The sequence below is a fragment of the Heterodontus francisci genome, chromosome 34 (assembly GCF_036365525.1).
Source record: "Heterodontus francisci isolate sHetFra1 chromosome 34, sHetFra1.hap1, whole genome shotgun sequence".
NCBI lineage: Eukaryota > Metazoa > Chordata > Chondrichthyes > Heterodontiformes > Heterodontidae > Heterodontus > Heterodontus francisci.
In genome coordinates this window covers 6591998-6614285 of record NC_090404.1, presented here as the reverse complement: position 1 = coordinate 6614285, position 22288 = coordinate 6591998, and the positions used below count along the sequence as shown (strand labels likewise).

Here is a 22288-nt window from a genome sequence, read left to right as displayed (position 1 = left end):
AATGGTTGGTGGAATTGCGGATAGTGTTGAGGATTGTCAGAGGACACAGCAGGATATAGATCGGTTGGAGAGTTGGACGGAGAAATGGCAGATGGAGTTTAATACGCACAAATGTGAGGTAATGCATTTGGGAAGGTCTAATGCAGATGGGAGGTACACAGTAAATGGCAGAACCCTTAGGAGTATTGACAGGCAGAGGGATCTGGGCGTACAGGTCAACAGGTCACTGAAAGTGGCAATGCAGGTGGATAAGGTAGTCAAGAAGGCATACGGCATGTTTGCCTTCATCGGTCGGGGCACAGTGTATAAAAATTGGCAAGTCATGTTGCAGCTGTACAGAACCTCCGTTAGGCCACACTTAGAATATTGCGTGCAATTCTGGTTGCCACACTATCAGAAGGACGTGGAGGCTTTGGAGAGGGTACAGAGGAGGCTTGCCAGGATGTTGCCTGGTCTGGAGGGCATTAGCTATGAGGAGAGGTTGGAAAAACTCGGATTGTTTTCACTGGAAAGACGGAGGTGGAGGGGCGACATGACAGAGGTTTACTAAGTTATGAGCGGCATTGACAGAGTGGATAGTCAGAAGCTTTTTCCCAGAGTGGAAGAGTCAGTTACCAGGGGACATAGGTTTAAGGTGCAAGGGGCAAAGTTTAGAGGGGATGTGCGAGGCAAGTTTTTTACATAGAGGGTGGTGAGTGCCTGGAACATGCTGCCAGGGGAGGTGGTGGAAGCAGATACGATAGCGATGTTTAAGAGACATCTTGACAAATACATGAATAGGAAGGGAATAGAGGGATATGGGCCCCGGAAGTGCAGACGGTGTTAGTTTCGGCAGGCATCAAGATCGGCGCAGGCTTAGAGGGCCGAATGGTCTGTTCCTGTGCTGTACTGTTCTTTGTTCTTTGTTTGTTCTTTGACTTGACAGGGTAGATGCACGAAGGATGTTCCCGATGGTGGGGGAGTCCAGAACCAGGGGTCATATTCTGAGTATACTGGGTAAACCTTTCAGGACTGAGATGAAGAGAAATTTCTTCACCCAGAGTGTGGTAAGCCCGTGGAATTCGCTACCACAGAAAGCAGTTGAGGCCAAAACATTGTATGTTTTCAAGAAGGAGTTAGATGTAGCTCTTGGGGCGAAAGGGATCAAAGGTTATGAGGGTAAGTGGGAACAGGTTACTGAGTTGGATGATCAGCCGTGATCATAATGAATGGCGGAGCAGGTTCGAAGGACCGAATGGCCTACTCCTGCTCCTATTTTCTATGCTTCTATGTAAAATAGTACCATTCAGTCTGAACCATCCACTTTGATCAGTTGCTATACCCTGATAGACGGAGATTATGAATTCCGGTGTCCGGTCCAGTAACTGCCGTACCACGTAATCCAAACATTACGTCTGGTGGCGGCATCTCACCGGATTTGAATCGCTTTCCCCTCCACAGCCGTTACCTGCACGGTTTGGGACATCCCGTTATCACCACATACCCTGTTGATACAAGACAAAGATCCAAAACTTTCAATCGCTTTATTTTCCTACACAGTCTTCTTAATTCAGAATAGTCACGTGAGAAATAAACAGTGAATCTCCCAATTGGGTCCACCGTATTTCAGGATATTTCTTTTGAAATCACAGTCGTATCAATTGTCTCAGAATCCGCCTGTATCGTTTATCAATTCTGTAATCGATATTTTAATTTGTCAGCACCTACCAAAGGCAGCCGCCTCGTCGAGGTTTGTTCTTCAGTATCCAATAGTCAGACGGCTGTCGTGTTTCTCCAGATATTCCGTCTGGTGGACTTTGTGAACTTCAAAAGCCATTGGTGTCTGTTCACTATGGCAGGGAGTCACTTCCTCCGAAACCAACCTCTCACCCTCTTGAACTCTGTGTTGAAAGCTGACCCAGACAAAGTGGACAAAGGCCTCCTTTTCTGATGGGGCTGTCTGGAGTGAGCAATCTGTCAGTAAGTTTACCTTATAAAGCACCCGGGGCTACCGAATACAAGGGAGAAATGAACATTAGACATCCCGTTGAACGGGTTCACCTTCCCGAGGGTAAGAAATACAAACCATTCCAGCTGATGAAATTTAATGTAGAATTGTGTAACGTATTATACGGAAGAAGGGACAATGTGGAACATGTAACCTCCTGAGTAGCGTTGGGATAGCTACGGGTGAACTTGAAAGAGAGCTCAGAGTCTGGAGGCCTCACATTTACAGGGAATGCAGTGGAGAGTGGGATACTCGCCAGAGTCAGGGGTCTCTTCGTAAGTGTGTTCACAGGTACTGCGCGAAACAGATATAATTGATCTGTACAGACAATGCATGCGTAAGGAAAAAACCTCGATAATAATGTATACATTGAAAATGAATACGAACCGCGCTGCTCCCAGGCTCGACATTCCGTCGCTAAAAGGTTTGCAGTGTTATTATTTAGCTACGAATACCTTCACCATTCAGCTGAGTAAGGTTATGGGGGTCCTGATGACAAATGTTTAAATTTCGCAACTGTCAGCATTGCGTGGCCAGCTCATATACAGTCAAATCATGTGTGAAATTATTATGGTGTTAGTGATGATATATTAATGAATATAAATCTAAGAGTTGAAAATCAATCTCTTGTTAATTTCTATGAAAGCGAATATTCGTCTGTATTCGTTGAGGTAACATGACCGGTGGTCAGACACAGCGGCCTGTCAGCGCCACCTGGTGGCCGAGTTAATGAATTCTCTTTGAGCGGATCTCACAGACATTGTTCACTATTTGTGTTCTCTCTGTTTCCATTTCTGGGTTTGATTCAGGGTGGCGCGCTGATGCTCTGACGCATGAGTTTTCCTCCCACCCTACATCAATGGTGAGCCTGAACCTCCGTCACACTTCACTTTGTGATCACAAGTGCCAGAGACCCGCGGACACAGTGTCCTGGTGTCGGGTTTACTTTGATACAAAACAGCGCTGTCTTCTCCGGGAGCCTCTCTACGCCTGGATCTGCCGACAGTTACTTTACACAAGTGGATTGGATCCGACATGAAGCTGAGGTTCACTTTAGTTATTATCTCCCTGGATTTCTTACTCTGCCCGCCGTGTGAGTGTGGTACTATCTCTGTTTGTCAGGAATATTTTACACACATACACACAAGTATATATTGCTGTATTCTGCTCTGCTGCATTTTATTGCGCTATGTTATATTGTATTGTGTTCTATTATATGAATTATATATTATATTTCCATATTCTTCTCAGATGCCGCTGGCAGTGAAGAGGTATCACAGTCTCCTGAGTCAGTGGCTGTTATCGAGGGAGACTCTGCATCGTTGACCTGTTCCACCACAGTGGCAGGACAGATCCTACATTGGTACAGACAATACCGGGACCGAACCGTGCAGCACCTGGCGAGCGGTACCAGTGATCAGAACAGGATCACGGCTCGGTTCATTGCAGCAGAGAAGCGCAGCACTCTGAATGTGAGCGACACTCGAGTGACAGATACTGCCACCTATTTCTGTGCGATGGAGACACAGTGTAGCAAAGGTCAGCGGGGGCCATACAAAAACCTGCCGGGGCTGGTCCTGGCCCTGCGTCGCCTGTGCAGTTAACAGAGCGCTGTCAGTTATATAACACTCCTTATTTTCCGTCGAGCTCCAAGATAGTTACTGAGGCGGTGTAACTCAGGGGCATGGAGATGAGTCTCAAAATTTCCGAGACCGGTTCTCTGTTGATTTGGATGAGGGTAAAGACAAGAAGACAACCTTCCCCTTTGTTCTCTCCCCCACACCCCCCTCCCTCACTTGCTTAAACACTAATTATTTTCTAACCTTTGCCAGTTCTGATGAAAGGTCACAGACTTGAAACGTTAAACTTGCTTCTCTCTTTACAAATGCTGCCTGACTTGCTGAGTATTTCCAGCACTTTTTGTCTTTGTTTCAGATTTCCAGCATCTGCAGTATTTTGCTTTTATTAATACAACTTTTGATTTGAAACCTGACAGTATTTGTTCCCCGTGGATCTGGCATCAAACTAACCTTGCCGATAACGGCACCAACTAACACTTAAAGGAGCTGTAAACTCGCTGAGGTTTGTGTACGGGGTCTTGTCTTTCAGTTGACGCTGTGCCTCACTGCACAATAATAGACTGCCGCGTCCTCCACACTCAGACCGCTTATATTGAGGTAACCGTACATTTTAGACTTGTCTGCAGCCGCAAGATATCGTCCTGAGATTTCGTTTTTCTTGAACGCTACTACTTTGCTAATAATCCAGCTTGGAGGCTGTGCCGGTTTCTGCTGATACCATTGCATGTAATCAATATCTGGGTTTATATATTCGCAATCTAACCGCATCAAACTCCCTTCTGATACGGTTATTCTCACCGGTGACTGAGTTACTGGATCTGCACATAGTCCACCTGAAAAGATAGAGGAACAAAGAACAGGACGTTAAGAACAAAGAACAAAGAACAGTACAGCACAGGAACAGTCCATTCGGCCCTCCAAGCCTGCGCCGATCTTGATGCCTGCCTAAACTAAAACCAGGGTTAAACAGGGTTGATTTAATCTTCTGTCTATCTGTGTGTGTGTGTGTGATGTCCCATCTACCCAGCTGATTACATTCCATCCAAGTACAAACACTTTACATCAATCTGCTAACCTGCCTTGATTAAACTAATCCAGTACTTACTATCCAACACAACAGCCAGTATTATTGCAAACATGTTTGACTGGATCTCTCGCAATGAGTTGGAATGGAATGAGCCAGAAATTGAGAAGGGGAGAGAGGTAACCCGGGGCAGGTTCAGCTCATTGTTCCACCCACACACTGCAGGGGGCGGCCCCATTGCGATCTTCTTAGGCTACGTTCCCTATTGGCTTTGGCGCTGGCATCACATGACTTCGTAAAGCCTATTTTGAGCTTTGCGCCATCTGCTGGTGGATTCTGTTCAATCCGGTTTAGAATGGGGCCATTGGGTGGATTTCGAGTTTATTGATTTAGGTCTAAATCACGAACGTCAGACATTGTCTCCTAGAAATCAAAATTACAGCTCATTAGACCCAGTCTTTAGTTTTGTTGAAGTTTATGCCAGAAAGTGATGTTAAACCTTTGTAAATCAATGTTCAGAGATCGGCTAGAGTTCTGTGTCCAATTCTGGGCACCACCAATTAGAAAAATATGTCAAGGCACTGGAGAAAGTGATTCCTGGGATGAGCGACTGTTCTGTGAACAGACTAAAGACACAGAGTTTGTCCTGCTTATCTGAAAGAAGTTTAAAGAGAGACTGAATTGAGATGCTGAAAATTATAAGTGGTTTTGATAGAGTCGATCGTACGTAACTGTTTCCACGAGCCGAGCATTTGACAACACAAGCGCCCGGATTCAAGAGAATTGATAAAAATGCAAGGAAAGATAAGATTTACGTCACAGCGATTTGTTAAAATCTGGAATGCAGTACCTCAAAGGATGGCGGAAGAAGATTCAATGGTAACTTTCAAAAGGGGATTGCATATAACTTGAAACTGAAAAATCCCGGACTTTGTGAAAAATGCAAGGAGTGAAAGATGAATGGGAGAGCTCTGTCAAAGAGGCACAAGTGGGATCGGCCAAACGGCCTCATACGTTGCTCTAAATTTCTATTATTCCAGACACTTCATGCCCCTCCCTCTCTATTTGTTACCAGTTAATTGAACAGTGAGCAGGTGCAGGATGACCACAGACTTCCGAAGCTTCAACCGTCACTATTTCCGCTCCATCAGTTCCGAGTGTAGCTCAGTGTCGCCGCACACTTCGCTCTATTTCGAGTCTGCGGTATCTCCGCCCATAGCTTCTGTTTGCTGCTCTGGCTCTGACCCGATTGTGTATTCTTGTCATTGGTTGGATCAGCAGTGCAGTGGGACCGGGATCTGTACTTCTGCTCCGACAGAGAATTTCCTGCACTGTAGAGTTACAGGTTCAGCAAGTATCATGGGGAACCGTCTCTCACCGCTTCTCATCATTATATCACTTCTCAGTAAGTATTTCCTTCCCAGTAAATATCCATTCTCTCCCTGACTGCTGTAATCCAGTTGTTATTGTTGGTGAAATTATAGTGACGGTGTTGATGCCGGTTATGTTAGTCACTATGACGTTGATGCTGATTGGTGCTATGACTTTTTAAATGTTAGAATGGAGCCACCAAGACACAGTGGAGCAGCCGGTTGCTGAAATAACTGTTGAAGAGGGAAATAACGTCACACTGAGCTGCACCTTGAAAACAACCGATCCTAATCCTTATGTGTACTGGTACAGTCAGCAGCTCGGGCAGCCTCCACACTACATGTTTCGTCTTATTGGAGGGAATGTACACAGGAACACAGGTATCACTGTTCGGTTCTCTGCTACGTTTGATAAAGCTGCCAAGATTACCGAGCTAACGATCGGCAACACCCTGATCTCCGACACCGCCGTGTATTTCTGTGCCATGCAACCCACACTGCTGCTGAGATGTAGCAGAACCCGTACAAAAACCCACACTGAGAGTTCCAGTTAGAGATCACCAGAGGGCGCTCTCACACTGAAAAGCAGAAGCAATAATTCAGCGCCTCCACCGTGAGAGTCACAGGGGCCTGAAAACTGCAACAAAGCGGAAATCGATGTTAATGGTACGGAAGACAAAACAAAACTCTCTGTATTTTTTTCTGCTCCACACATTTTTCTGTTCTGGGGGAAAGCACAGTTATTCATGTCCTACTGGTGTTGAGTTCATGTTATGAGAATCCGCCCGCACCTCACCTTGGAGACTTTGAACCCGGTCCCTGCGCTCTGCAACCGCCACTTTCTGCCGATGGGAGGCAAATTGCTAAAAAGCACCGATGCAACGCTCCCACAATTCTCTCTCAGCGCAAAACCAAAATCTGTACATTATAAGAACAAAGAATAAAGAACAGTACTGCACAGGAACAGGCCATTCGGCCCTCCAAGCCTGCGCAGATCTTGATGCCTGCCCAAACTAACACCTTCTGCACTTCCGGGGCCCATATCCCTCTATTCCCTTCCTATTCATATATTTGTCAAGATGTCTCTTAAACGTCGCTATCGTATCTGCTTCCATCACCTCGCCTGGCAGCATGTTCCAGGCACTCACCACCCTCTGTGTAAGAAACTTGCCTCGCACATCCCCTCTAAACTTTGCCCCTCGCACCTTAAACCGATGTCCCCTAGTAAGTGACTCTTCCACCTTGGGAAAAAGCTTCTGACTATCCACTCTGTCCATGCCGCTCATAACTTTGTAAACCTCTACTACGTCGCCCCTCCGCCTCCGTCGTTCCAGTGAAAACAATCCGAGTTTTTCCAACCTCTCCTCATAGCTAATGCCCTCCAGATCAGGCAACATCCTAGTAAACCTCCTCTGTACCCTCTCCAAAGCCTCCACGTCCTTCTGGTAGTGTGGCGACCAGAATTGCAGGCAATATTCTAAGTGTGGCCTAACTAAGGTTCTGTACATCTGCAACATGACTTGCTAATTTTTATACTCTATGTCCCGACCGATGAAGGCAAGCATGCCGAATGCCTTCTTGACTACCTTATCCACCTGCGTTGCCACTTTCAGTGACTTGTGGCCCTGTACGCCCAGATCTCTCTGCCTGTCAATACTCCTAAGGATTCTGCCATTTACTGTATACATCCCACCTGCATTAGACCTTCCAAAATGCATTACCTCACATTTGTCCGGACAAACTCCATCTGCCATTTCTCCGCCCAAGTCTCCAACCGATCTATATCCTGCTGTATCCTCTGACAATCCTCATCATTATCCGCAACTCCACCAACCTTTGTGTCGTCCGCAAAATTACTAATCAGACCAGCTACATTTTCCTCCAAATCATTTATATATACTACAAAAATATACTACATTATGGATGTTTAAATGAATCATTACAAACACAAAGAAATTCAGAACGCAACGGAAAGAATTTAAACATTTTAAATGCAAACCAGGGAAGAGAACGGTGCTTGAAACTCTGTTTAAATTGCAGCGAGAGTTTATTTTTGTTCAGTTGTTTGTTCAGTAACAGCAGAGATCATCGTTCTAATATGACGGATCTATAAATCACTCCGGCAAAATACAGAACCATTGTTAGTCACTAGTTATCTCACTGCAGTCACAGTTAACAGTGTGATAATGGTGAAGTTACTGGAAGTTGAGAGGAGGAATTGACGCCAGAATAAACTAAATCCATTAACAATCCCATGTCTCCGGTTACAATAACTAGACAAGGGTTTCAGTCCCCGCCCCACGTCTCTCACAGCGGAACCATTCCCCATATAAGGACAGTGACTGTAGCCCAGCTCGGGGTGTTTCCATTCACTGACAGCCAGCTCACCATCTACCGGTCTCACAGCACCACTGGGGACACAAGGAAGTGAGGTGAGAGAATCCTGAGACACGACAGCAGATTATTGAAGGTGTGGATTCGAACGGGTGTCTTCAAATATCCAACTCCCCTTTTACAGAGCGGACAGCGACAGTGCGGCTACTGAGCATCTGGGTTGTGTGGGGAGCATTTCTGATAGATAATTGTGGACTAAACACATTTCATCTTTTTTCTATCATTTCCCAAACATGGTTTAAATTTGAATTTTAAACAGTCGTCAGTCTGATTTTTTTTCCTGTTTGAACCTGGTTTTTTTTCAGATCGGAGTCATGGAGATTCTGTCACTCACCTCCTTTCTTCGGATGTTAAGACAGAAGGAGAAGCGGTGACTTTAAGCTGTACCTATGATACTACATGGAGCGACTATTCTTTATACTGGTATCGACAACACCTAGATACACAGCCCGAGTTTGTACTGTGGAAATACACAGGCGGTGGTGAAGATAAAGCAGACTTTGCTAAAATCCGTTTCTGTGTAAAGCTCCAAACCGCGACTAAATTCACCAATTTAACCATTTCGTGGCCGCAGCTGACTGACGCTGCCATGTATTACTGAACCTTCAGCCTCACAGTGATGGAAAGCAGTATCACCCCTGTACAAAAACTGACTTTGGACTATGGATGGGAGCTCCTGTCTGTTGGGAGTTGTGTAGAATCGCGGGCAGATGCAGTCGCAATGTGCAGCGCGCTGTCAGGCGCTCAAACACACACCGAGAGGAAACCAAATTAACCTCGGATCAAACTGTCACCCAACTGTTTCCAGGAGCGGCCGAGAAAACAAACTTCAGAATCCAATAGGACTGACTGATCCAGCACAGAAAACATATTTGAAGGCACCCGTTCTAATCCCTACCTTCAATAATCTGCTGCCATGTCTCAGAATGCTCTCACCTCACTTCCATCGTCTCATTCATTGTGTCTCCATCGGTGCTGTGAGTTAGCTTCAGTGAATGGAAACAGTACGACCTGGGCTGCAGTAACTCTCCTTATCAGGGCAATGGTGCCGCTGTTAGATACCAGGGGTGGGTATGAAACCCTGGTCTGTTAATTATCACCAGCAAGTCCAAGGTTGTCAATGGTGACAGAAAACATTCTAGCATTAAGGGGACGCCCTGAAGCACAATGGACACTGGGGGAACTCTCTGCTTGCGGCTTGTTTTAAAGAGCACAGTCACTATCTTGTGAAATCTGCTCATTGTGCATAAACTGTCCCGGAGCCAGCAACACAGTCCGATCAAATAAACCTTGTGAACAGGCCGCGGTCAAAGACTCTGGGAAACTGACAGTGGAGATGGCGAAAGGGCTGCTCAATATTGCAGGCAGACACGGAAAGGCCAGCAAAGGACAAAAAGTAAATTGAAGCGCTACAGCTGGATTTATGAAGATCAGCTTTGGCGCAAATGCGAGTTGAAATCAACTAATATAATTCCCCAAGTGGTCCTAACCTATTCTTGCTGAATATTGTATTGTTTTATGATATTTTTGGAAGTTCCCCATGACCCTGCGGCTGAATTATTGCTTCTGTTTATCGCTGTGAGAGCGCCCTCTACTGAGAACTAACTGGAACTCCCAGTGTGGGTTTTGTCCGGGAATCCCCGACATCTCTGCAGCAGTGTGGGGCTCATGGCACAGAAATTCACGGTGCTGTTGGAGAGAAGGACCCCAGCAATATTTGTTCCCTGTTTGAGAAATCGGGAAACCCATCACCCTGCCCCAGCCTAATCTCCTCTTTAAATAACTCGTAGCTTCCCCGCGACACGGGATTTCCTGCCACCCCAAATCCTGATAACTACTGTAAGGCAATGATTGCACTCAGTTATCTCGCGAGAAGACTATGATCATCTGCCCCCTTCCAAAGCTTGACAAGTTACGTAAAGCCGGGCAGGATAAAATGCGTTCACAGGAAGTAGCAGCTTCCCCCACCCTCGGGCAGCAAAAAGGTTAAGTGCAACAGGCCCCTGAATCCTTGGATGAGGTGGGAAGAGGCTAAATCAGCCAGGGCACCCGTTCCGCGTCGCTGACCAATGACCCCACACTCCTCCCACTCCAACCCCCACCCCCACTCTCCACCACAATCTGTCACCATATGGCCCAACATATGGGCGGCACAGTGGCGCAGTGGTTAGCATCGCAGCCTCACAGCTCCAGCGACCCGGGTTCAATTCTGGGTACTGCCTGTGCGGAGTTTGCAAGTTCTCCCTGTGACCTGTGGGTTTTCGCCGGCTCCGGTTTCCTCCCACAGCCAAAGACTTGCAAGTTGATAGGTAAATTGGCAATTATAAATTACACCTAGTGTAGGTAGGTGGTAGGGGAATATAGGGAATGCGGTAAGAATGTAGGATTAGTATAAATGGGGTGGTTGTTGGTCGGCACAGACTCGGTGGGCCGAAGGGCCTGTTTCAGTGCTGTATCTCTAAATAAATAAAAATAAATATCCCCCATTCTACCATTAGCATCAAGCTAGGGGACCAACCCTTATTCAATGAAGAGTGCAGGATGGCATGCCAGATGCAGCAGCAGGCTTATGCGGTATCAGCCTATGAAACTACAAACCAGGACTACTTGCATGCCAAGCAGCGGAACCAGCATGCAATAGACTGGGTTAAGCGATCCCACGACCAGCGGATCAGATCTACAATACTGCCACATCCAGTCGTGAATGGAGGTGGACAATTAAACAACTAACAGCAGGAGGAGGCTCTACAATATCCTCATCCTCAACAATGGGGGAGCCCAGCACATCAGTGCAAATGGCAAGGTTGAAGCACTTGCATCCATCTTCAGCCAGAAGTGCCGAGTGGATGATCTATCTCGGCCTCCTCCTGTAGTCCCCAGCATCACAGAAGCGAGTCTTCAGTCAATCCGAATCACTCCACGTGATATCAAGAAACAGCTGAAGGCACTGCATACTGCATAGGCTATGGGCCCTGACAACGTTCAAGCAATAGTACAGAAGACCTGTGCTCCAGAACTAGTCGCGCCCCTAGCCAAGCTGTTCCAGTACAGCTACAACACTATCATTTACCTGGCAACGTGGAAACGCACAAAAAAGCAGGACAAATCCAACTCGGCCAATTACCGCCCTATTATTCCGTTCTCAATCACAAGCTAAGTGATGGAACGGGTCGTCATCAGTGCTATGAAGCGGCACTTGCTCAGCAACAACCTGCTCAATGACGCTCAGTTTGGAGTCCATCAGGGCCACTCAGCTCCTGACCTTGTTACAGCTTTGGTTTCAACGTGGACAAAAGAACTGAACGGCAGCTGTGAGGAGAGAGTGACTGCCCTTGGTATCAAGGCAGCTTTGACCGAGTATGACATCAAGGAACCCCAGCAAAACTGGAATCAATGGAAATCAGGGGACAAACCTCTCTGCTGGTTGGAGTCATACCTAACGCACAGCAAGATGGTTGTGGCTGTTGGAGGTAAATCATTTCAAACCCAGGAGTTCTTCTGGTAGTGTCATAGGCCCAACGATCTTCAGCTGCTTCATCAATGACATTCCCCCCATCATAAGTTTAGAAGTGGGGATGTTCTCTGATGATTGCATAATATTCAGCACCATTTGCCACTCCTCATATACTGAAGCAGTCCTTGTAGAAATGCAGCAAGACCTGGACAATATCCAGGCTTGGGCTGATAAGTGGCAAGTTACATATGTGCCACACAAGTGCAAGGTATTGATTATCTCAAATAAGAGAGAATATAACCATATCTCCTTGACATTCAATGGCATTACCATAGCTGGATCCCCCACTATCAACATCCTGCGGGTTACCATTGACCAGAAACTGAACTGGACCAGCCACATAAATGCCTTATCTACAAGAGCAGGTCAGAGGCTGGAAATCCTGCGGTGAGTAACTCACCTGCTGTCTCTCTCATGCCTGACCACCATCTACAAGGCTCAAGCCAGGAGTGTGCTGGAATACTGTCCACTTGCCTGGATGGGTTCAGCGACATTAACACTCAGGAAGCTCGACATCATCCAAGACAAAGCAGCCCACTTGATCGACACCCCATTTACTGCCTTCAGCATTCACTACCTCCACCACCGACGCACAGTGGCAGCAATGTGTAACATCTACATGATGCACTGCAGCAACTCACCAAGGCTCCTTAGACAGCACCCTCCAAACCTGTGACCTCTACCATCTAGAAGTACAAGGGCAGCAGATGAGTGGGAACACCGCCACCTGCAAGTTCCCCTCCCAGCTACACACCATCCTGACTTGGAACTATATCGCCTTTCCTTCACTATCGCTGGGTCAAGATCCTGGAACTCCCTCCCTAATAACACAGTGGGTTTACGTACACTACAGAGACTGCAGCGGTTCAAGAAAGTCATTCGGCACCATCATCTCAAGGGAAATTAGGGATGGGAAATAGATGTTGGCCTAGCAAGTGACGTCCACATCCCGTGAAAGAATTTTTAAAAATACGACACGGCATCAAGAGTCATTCTGATGGGGGAATAGACAGTACAACCATTCTTAAACTCTTCACTTTCTGTTCCTTTATATTTGTAAATACACATCTGCATGAATATCCTTTTGTTGATGTCTCTCTGTATGACTGTACTCAGACTCACAATTATCTATCTCACTCAGTTGGTTTCTCTCTGCATCACTCACTGTACTCAGTCTCACCTTTATCTATCTCCCTGTGTTGGTGTCTCTCTGTATCATTGTACTCAGTCTCACCTCTATCTATCTCTCTCTGTTGCTGTCTCTCTGCATCACTCACGGTGCTCAGTCTCAACTTTATCTTTCTCCCTCTGTTGATTTCTCTCTGTGTGACTCACTGCGCGCAATTTCAACATTATCTATCTTTCTCCGTTTATTTATTGCTCGATCACTGGACTCTGTCTCGTTTTTGTCTTTGCTCATGCCCATCTGCGTTTCCTTTTGCTAGTTTCGCTCAATCGACAACATTCCCTTCTCAGTCTCCAAATTCCCCAGTTGCCATGTCCCCTGGTGCCAGAGTGCAGCCTGCAGTCTATGCTTACGTCAGTTTGCAGTCTGTATGACATCAGTCTACACTCTGCGTGATGCCAGGCTGTAGTCTCTGTGACGTCGGGTTGCAGTCTGTGTGATGTCAGGCCGTGCTATGCGTGACGTCAGTATGCACTCTGTATGACGTCGGTCTGCGTGTGTCAGGTTACACTCTATAATTGTCTCTGCAGGTTTGAGGGACTTCTGAATGTGTCTTTCTCGTAGATGATTTGAACACCGAGTGCTCATTTTAAGGGAATAAACAGTTGATGAGAAGCAGGAGGGACAGTCCAACCGGTAGATTGATTTTGTTCTGGATCTGTGTGTCCGATTGGATTCTGCAGTTTGTTTTCTCTGCCACTCCGGAAACAGTTGGGTATCAGTTTGATCCGAGGTTAATTTGGTTTCCTCTTGGGAAAAAGGCAAAGAGCATGTTGATGCTTGTGGTGAAAGACAAAGCACTCATCCAGAGAGAGTGTTAATGGCAGAATAATGAGCAGCTCTCTCCAAAAGCACAACATGAAAAACAAGGCAGACACATGGTTAAAAAAATAAAAGAAAACTATAAAATATACTTTAAAAAATAAACGAAGCAACAAAAAAAACAGTCATGCTCTGAAATTGTTGAACTCAATGTTGAGTGCAGAAGACGGTAGAGTGCCCAATCGAAAGATGAGGTGTTGCTCCCCGAGTTTGCGTTGATGTTCACTGAAACACTACAGCAGGTCAAGCTCAGAAATGTTTGCATGAGAGCAGGGTGGTGAGTTGAAATGACAAGCAACTGGAAGCTCGGGGTCATGCTTTCGAACTGAGCTGATGTGTTCCACAAGGTGGCCACCCAATCTACGATTGGTCTGCCGGCTGCAGAGGTGACCGCATTATGAGTAGTGAATAAGTTGAAGGAAGTACAAATAAATCACTGCTTCACCTGGAAGAAGTGTTCAAGGCCTTGGGTGGTGCGGATAGAGGAGGTAAAAGGGCAGGTATTACACCTCCTGCTATTGCATGGGATGGTGCCGTGGGAAGGGGAAGACAGGTCGGGGTGATGGAGGAGTGGACCAGGGTGTTACAGCGGGAACGGTCCCTGCGGAATGCTGACAGGGGAGGGGAGGGGAAGTTGTCTTTGATAATGGCATCATGCTGGTGGTGGCGAAAATGGCGGAGGATGATCCTTTGGATGTGGAAGTTGGTGGGGTGGAAAGTGAGGACAAGGGGAACCCTGTTGCGGTTTTGGGTGGGAGGGGAAAGGGTGAGGGCAGAAGTGCTGAAAATGGGTTAGACATGGTTGAGGACCCTGTCAGCCATAGTGGAAGGGCGGGGGTGGGGGGGGAGGGGGATCCCTGTTGTGGATGGCTGTTTCATCACAAAAGATGCATTGGAGATGGAGAAACTGGGAGAATGGTATCAAATCCTTACAGGAAACAGGGTGTGAAGAAGGGTAGTCAAGATGGCTGTGGGAGTCGGTGGGTTTATAGCAAATATTAGTGGAGAGCCTATTCCCAGAGATGGAGACTGAGAAGTCGAGGAAGGGAAGGGAAGTGTCGGAGATGGACCATCTGAAGGTGAGAGAAGGGTGGAAATTAGAAGCAAAGTTGATAAAGTTTTCCAGTTCAGGGCGAGAGCAGGAAGCGACACCGATACAGTCATCAATGTACCGAAAAAAGAGATGGGGGTGGGGGCCTGAGTCGGACTGGAACAAGGAATGTTCGACATATCCCACAAAAAGACAGTCATAACTAGGACCCATGCAGATACTCACAGCAACACGTTGTATGTGAAGGAAGTGAGTGGAGTTGAAGGAGAGGTTGTTCAACCTGAGAACAAGTTTAGCCAGGTGAGGGAGGGTGGTGGTGGATGGGGACAGGTTGGGCCACTGTTCAAGAAAGAAGTGGAGAAACCTGAAACCGTTCTAGTGGGGGATGGAGGTGTAGAGAGATTGAGGGTCCGTAGTGAAGAGGAGGCGGTTAGGGCCAGGAAACTGGAAATTGTTGAAATGACCTAGGCGGTCAGAAGAGCCACGGCTGCAGGTGGGAAGAGCCGCTCCTGGACACAGTTGGGTGACAGTTTGATCTGAGGTTAATTTGGTTTCCTCTCGGTGTGTGTTTGAGCGCCTGATTGCGCGCTGCACATTGTGGCTGCATCTGCCCGCGATTCTACACAACTCCCAACAGACAGGAGCTCCCACCCACAGTCCAAAGGCAGTTTTTGTACAGGGGCGAGACTGCTTTCCATCACTGTGAGTCTGAGAGCGCAGTAATACACGGCAGCGTCAGTCAGCTGCAGACCCGAGATGGTTAAACTGGTGAATTTAGTAGCGGTCTGGAGCTCAGCAGAGAAACGGGGTTTAGCAAAATCTGCTTTATCTTCAGCACCGCCGGAGTTTTTCCACAATATATATTCTGGCTGTGTATCTGGGTGTTGCCGGTACCAGGATAAATAATAGCCGACCCATGTAGTATCATAGGTACAGCTTAAAGTCACCGCTTCTCCTTCTGTCTTAACATCTGAGGGCAGGAGCGGAGTGACAGAATCTCCATGACTCCGATCTGAAAAACAAGTTTAAACAGGAAAAGATCAGACTGACGACTGTTTAAAATTCAGAATTAAACCATGTTTGTGAAATGGGAGAAAAGATGAAATGTGTTTAGCCCACAATTACCTGTCAGAAATGCTCCCCACACAACGCAGATGCTGAGTAGCCGCATTGTCGCTGTCCGCTCTGTAAAAGGGGAGTTGGATATTTGAAGACACCCGTTCTAATCCCCACCCTCAATAATCTGCTGTCGTGTCTCAGGATTCTCTCACCTCACTTCCTTGTGTCCTCAGTGGTGCTGTGAGAGCGGTAGGTGGTGAGCTGGCTGTCAGTGAACGGAAACACCCCGAGCTGGGCTACAGTCACTGTCCTTATATGGGGAATGGTTCCGCTGTGAGAGACGTGGGGCGGGGACTGAAATCCTTGTCTGGTTATTGTAACCGGAAACATGGGATTGTTAATGGGGTTGGTTTATTTTGGCATAAATTCTTCCTCTCAAATTCCAGTATCTTCACCATCACCACACTGGTAACCGTGAATCCAGTGAGATATTCGTCACCGGTCAGTTATCTAGTGAACTAACACTGATTCCGTATTTTGTCTGAGCAATTTATAGACCGTCATACTAGGACGATAATATCTGCTGTTACTGAACAAACAACTGAACAGAAATAGAAAAAAAATAAACTCCCACTGTAATTTATACAGCGTTTCCAGCACCGTTCTCCTCCCTCGCTGGCATTTAAAATGTTGTTTAAATGCTTTCTTTTGAATTATGATCGTCCTTGTGTCCATAACGATTAAATTAAAAATCCATGATCTACAGAGTTTGGACTTGTGATGAAAGAAACTTGAGACAGCGGCGTGTCGGTGCTTTTTACCAATTTGCCCCTAATCGGCTGAAAGTGGCGGGAGCAGATTGCGGGGAGCACGAGAAGGACATGAAAAACTGTACAGACAACTTTCACTCAGAATATAAAAATGAGTGGAGCAGAAAAAGAAACAAAATACAGACGGTTTCGGTTTGTATTTCTCTCCTTTCACATCGATCTCCACTAACGGTACAGTGAATGGATTCAGAAATCAGATCTCAGGGCGCATCTGTCATTCACATTTTAATATTCTTTTCCCATCTTCCACACCTGCCACTCACTTGTCCTGCTCACTGGTTAGTATCAGAAACCAATCCCTCCATATGGGGAACTCCAGCGGCTCTGATGACAAAATACATTTTGCCAAAACATGTTTTTTTGGAACAACTGGGCAGCTCGACTAAGTTTACCATATTAACCATCTCGCATGAAGCTGACCCAAAGTGCAGATTCTTACTGCACCCGGAGACTCACAGTGTTGGAAACCAGTTAAATCTGTGCACAGAAACTCCCACCGCTTTCCACTTCAGAGGCATCGCCGGCGGAAGTCGGATGTTATGGCGGGCAGATTTGAGGGCCGATAGAAAATAATTATCTAACAAATCTGCCATTTCCAATCCATGTTACCCTGCAATCCCTTCAACATATTTCTAAAACGTTTACATGTGCTCGCCAACAGAGGTCAGCAGGAGGATGTATTTGTCGCTTTGAATGTTACAAACTGAGAATTGTTCTTTTTAATTAACTAAAACTTTAAAGAAACATGCATTAAAATGCAACCGTTAAGTTCAAATGGAAGACTGTGTTCCTAGTGTCTAAATGCTAACTTATTGTGAAAATGCTTATTCCTAAAGTCAATTAGTTGTACATATTTGTAATGAGCGACTCACCCCAGCACCACTGAGCCCATCTACTGTTAATATTCTCCCATTCTACTCCAACCTGTCAGGCAGTGCCCATTTCATGAGTATGAAAGACGCCCTTTGTCTGATTATCACATCGAGGTATTCGAATCCCGTTGGACCCTTGGACAGCTGTATTCCCCTTTATATCGGCTCTGGGTAGTTCCAATGGTCAGTGAGCAGCTTTTTTTTTAAAATGAGAGTCACGAGCACGGACACCAGAACAGGTTTAACCATTTCCCTTCACTGCCCCACCAGAGATTTACACTGGCGGCAGCAGCCCCGCCCATAGCTCCCCTTTGCTGCTCTCACGATGCCCTCACCTTGTCTGCCATGTGTTACAGCAGAGATTCTCTGTATGGGGCACATAATTAATAATCGACATCTATTCGAAATCTCTGTGGTTTCATGTGGATTTAAACGAGAATCATTCAACTATTAGGTCAGGGATATGAAAAATAAGCCAACGTAATAACTAGGATTCATACTGAAGTTGGCATTGAACAAAGAACAAAGAACAAAGAACAGTACAGCACAGGAACAGGCCATTCGCCCCTCCAAGCCTGCGCCGATCTTGATGCCTGCCTAAACTAACACCTTCTGCACTTCCGGGGCCCGTATCCCTCTATTCCCTTCCTATTCATGTATTTGTCAAGATGTCTCTTAAACGTCGCTATTGTACCTGCTTCCACCACCTCCCCTGGCAGCACGTTCCAGGCACTCACCACCCTCTGTGTAAAAAGCTTGCCTCGCACATCCCCTCTAAACTTTGCTCCTCGCACCTTAAACCTATGTCCCCTGGTAACTGACTCTTCCACCCTGGTAAAAAGCTTCTGACTATCTACTCTGTCCATGCCGCTCATAACTTTGTAAACCTCTATCATGTCGCCCCTCCACTTCCGTCGTTCCAGTGAAAACAATCCGAGTTTTTCCAACCTCTCCTCATAGCTAATGCCCTCCAGATCAGGCAACATCCTGGTAAACCTCCTCTGTACCCTCTCCAAAGCCTCCACGTCCTTCTGGTAGTGTGGCGACCAGAATTGCACGCAATATACCAAGTGTGGCCTAACTAAGGTTCTGTACAGCTGCAACATGACTTGCCAATTTTTATACTCTATGCCTCGACCAATGAAGGCAAGCATGCTGTATGCCTTCTTGACTACCTTATCCACCTGCGTTGCCACTTTCAGTGACCTGTGGACCTGTCCGCCCAGATCTCTCTGCCTGTCAATACTCCTAAGGGTTCTGCCATTTACTGTATACCTCCCACCTGCATTAGACGTTCCAAAATGCATTACCTCACATTTGTACGGATTAAACTCCATCTGCCATTTCTCTGCCCATGTCTCCAACCGATCTATATCCTGCTGTATCCTCTGACAATCCTCATCACTATGCGCAACTCCACCAACCTTTGTGTCGTCCGCAAACTTACTAATCAGACCAGCTACATTTTCCTCCAAATCATTTATATATACTACAAATAGCAAAGGTCCCAGCACTGATCCCTGCGGAACACCACTAGTCACATCCCTCCATTGAGAAAAACACCCATCCACTGATACCCTCTGTCTTCTCTGACCGAGCCAGTTCTGTATCCATCTTGCCAGCTCACCTCTGATCCCTTGTGACTTCACCTTTTGCACCAGTCTGCCATGCGGGACCTTGTCAAAGGCTTTACTAAAGTCCATATAGATAACATCCACTGCCCTTTCTTCATCAATCATCTTCGTCACTTCCTCAAAAAACTCAATCAAATTAGTAAGACACAACCTCCCCTTCACAAAACCATGCTGCTGTCTCTCGCTAATAAGTTCGTTTGTTTCCAAATGGGAGTAAATCCTGTCCCGAATAATCCTCTCTAATAGTTTCCCTACCACTGACGTAAGGCTCACCGGCCTATAATTTCCTGGATTGTCCTTGCCACCCTTCTGAAAAAAGGACAACATTGGCTATTCTCCAGTCCTCTGGGACCTCACCTGTAGCCAATGAGGATGCAAAGATTTCTGTCAAGGCCCCAGCAATTTCTTCCCTTACCTCGCTCAGTATTCTAGGGTAGATACCATCAGGCCCTGGGGACGTATCTACCTTAATGCTTTGCAAGACACCGAACACCTCCTCCTTATTGATAATGAGATGACTGAGACTATCTGCACTCCCTTCCCTAGGCTCATCATCCACCAAGTCCTTCTCTTTGGTGAATATTGATGCAAAGTACTCATTTAGCGCATCGCCCATTTCCTCTGGCTCCACACATAGATTCCCATCTCTGTCCTTGAGTGGGCCAACCCTTTCCCTGGTTACCCTCTTGCTCTTTATATATGTATAAAAAGCCTTGGGATTTTCCTTAATCCTGTTTGCCAATGACTTTTCATGACCCCTTTTATCCCTCCTAACTCCTTGCTTACGTTCCTTCCTACTGTCTTTATATTCCTCAAGTGCTTCGTCTGTTCCTAGCCTTCCAGCCCTTACAAATGCTTCCTTTTTCTTTTTGACTAGACTCACAATATCCCGTGTTATCCAAGCTTCCCGAAACTTGCCAAACTTGTCTTTCATCCTCACAGGAACATGTTGGTCCTGGATTCTAATCAGCTGACGTTTGAAAGACTCCCACATGTCAGATGTTGATTTACCCTCAAACAGCCGCCCCCAATCTAAATTCTTCAGATCCTGCCTAATATTGTTATAATTAGCCTTCCCCCAATTTAGCACCTTCACCCGAGGACTACTCTTATCCTTATGCACAAGTACCTAAAACCTATGGAATTATGGTCACTGTTCCCAAAATGCTACCCCACTGAAACTTTGACGTGCTTATCTGCATTAAAGTGTATAATAATAATAGTTATATCAATATGGCGAAGGATAACGCAAAGAATGTGAGATAAGCATGCAGCAACAACCACTAATTATTTGAGAATTAAATGATTTACCGGGCACATGGTCATTTACCACATACCACCACCAGAGGGAGTGGCACCACCGTATCCAGCCTTTGCAGCTGATCAATCGCAAGATCACAAGGTACTTGAGAAAGAGGGAGGCTGTTCTTCCCATTCAGTTTTCATTCCAGAAAGGTACTCACTGCTGCCACTGTGCGTCGGTGGTGGAGGGAGTGAATGTTTGTGGATGGTGTGCCAATCAAGCGGGCTGCTTTGTTCTGGATGGTGTCGAGCTTCTTGAGTGTTGTTGGAGCTGCAACCATCCAGACAAGTGGAGAGTATTCCATCACACTCCTGACTTGTGCCTTGTGGATGGTGGACAGGCTTTGGGGAGACAGTAGGTGAGTTACTCACCGCAGGACTGCTAGCCTCTGACCTGCTCTTGTAGCCACGGTATTTATATGACTACTCCAGTTCAGTTTCTGGTCAGTGGCAGCCCCCAAGATGTTGATAGTGAGGGTTTCAGCGATGGTAATGCCATTGAATGTCAAGGGGAGATGGTTAGATTCTCTATTGTTGGGGATGGTCATTGCCTGGCACTTGGGTGGTGCAAATGTTAATTGCTACTTATCAGCCCAAGCCTGGATATTGTCCAGGTCTTGCTGCATTTCTACACAGACTGCTTCAGTATCTGAGGAGTCACGAATGGTGCTGAACATTGTGCAATGATCAGCGAACATCCCCACTTCTGACCTTATGATTGAAGGAAGGTCATTGATGAAGCAGCTGAAGATGGTTGGGCCTAGGACACTACCCTGAGGAACTCCTTCAGTGATGTCCTGGAGCTCAGATGATTGACCTCCAACTACCACAGCAATCTTCCTTTGCGCTAGGTATGACTCCAACCAGTGGAGAGTTTTGCAGTTGACTCCAGTTTTGCTAGGGCTCCTTGATGCCACACTCGGTCAAATGTTGCCTTGATGTCAAGGGCAGTCACTCTCTCCTCACCTCTTGAGTTCAACTCTTTTTTCCATGTTTGAACAAAGGCTGTGATGGGGTCAGGAGCTGAGTGGCCCTGGCGGAACCCAAACTGAGTCTCACCAAGCAGGTTATTGCTAAGCAAGTGCTGTTTGATGGCACTGATGATGACACCTTCCATCGCTTTACTGATGATTGAGAGTAGATTGATGGGGCGGTAATTGGCCGGGTTGGACCTGTCCTGCTTTTTGTGTGCAGGACAATTCTGGGCAATTTTTCACATTGCCGGGTAGATGCCAGTGTTGTAGCTATACTGGAACAGCTTGGCTAGGGGTGTGCCAAGTTCTGGAGCACAGGTCTTCAGTACTATTGTCAGGACCCATAGCCTTTGCAATATTCAGTGCCTTCAGTCGTTTCTTAATATCACGCGGAGTGAATCGAATTGGTTGAAGTTTGGCATCTGTAATGCTGGGGACTTCAGGAGGAGGCTGAGATGGATCATCAACTCGGCACTTCTGGGTGAAGATTGTTTCAAATGCTTCAGCCTTACCTCTCGCACCGATATGCTGGGCTCTCCCATCATTGAGGATGGAGATATTTGTGGAGCCACCTCCTCCAGTTAGTTGTTTAATTGTCCACCACCATTCACGACTGGATGTGGCAGGACTGCAGAGCGATGATCTGATCCGTTGGTTATGGGATCGCTTAGTTCTGTCTATTGAATGCT

At 46.5% G+C, this 22288-nt stretch overlaps 1 protein-coding gene and 1 gene segment (V, D, J or C); both read left to right on the top strand.

Annotated features, from left to right (window-relative positions):
- Window positions 1-22288, top strand: part of LOC137348552 (Ig heavy chain C region, secreted form-like) — a 703592-nt gene that overhangs the window by 100516 nt on the left and 580788 nt on the right.
- Window positions 5684-11085, top strand: LOC137348416 (uncharacterized). Its single transcript, XM_068013728.1, has 4 exons — window positions 5684-5996; window positions 6151-6483; window positions 8661-8946; window positions 10854-11085. The coding sequence occupies exons 1-4, from the start codon at window positions 5693-5695 to the stop codon at window positions 11083-11085; spliced, it is 1155 nt and encodes a 384-aa protein (XP_067869829.1). The 5' UTR covers window positions 5684-5692.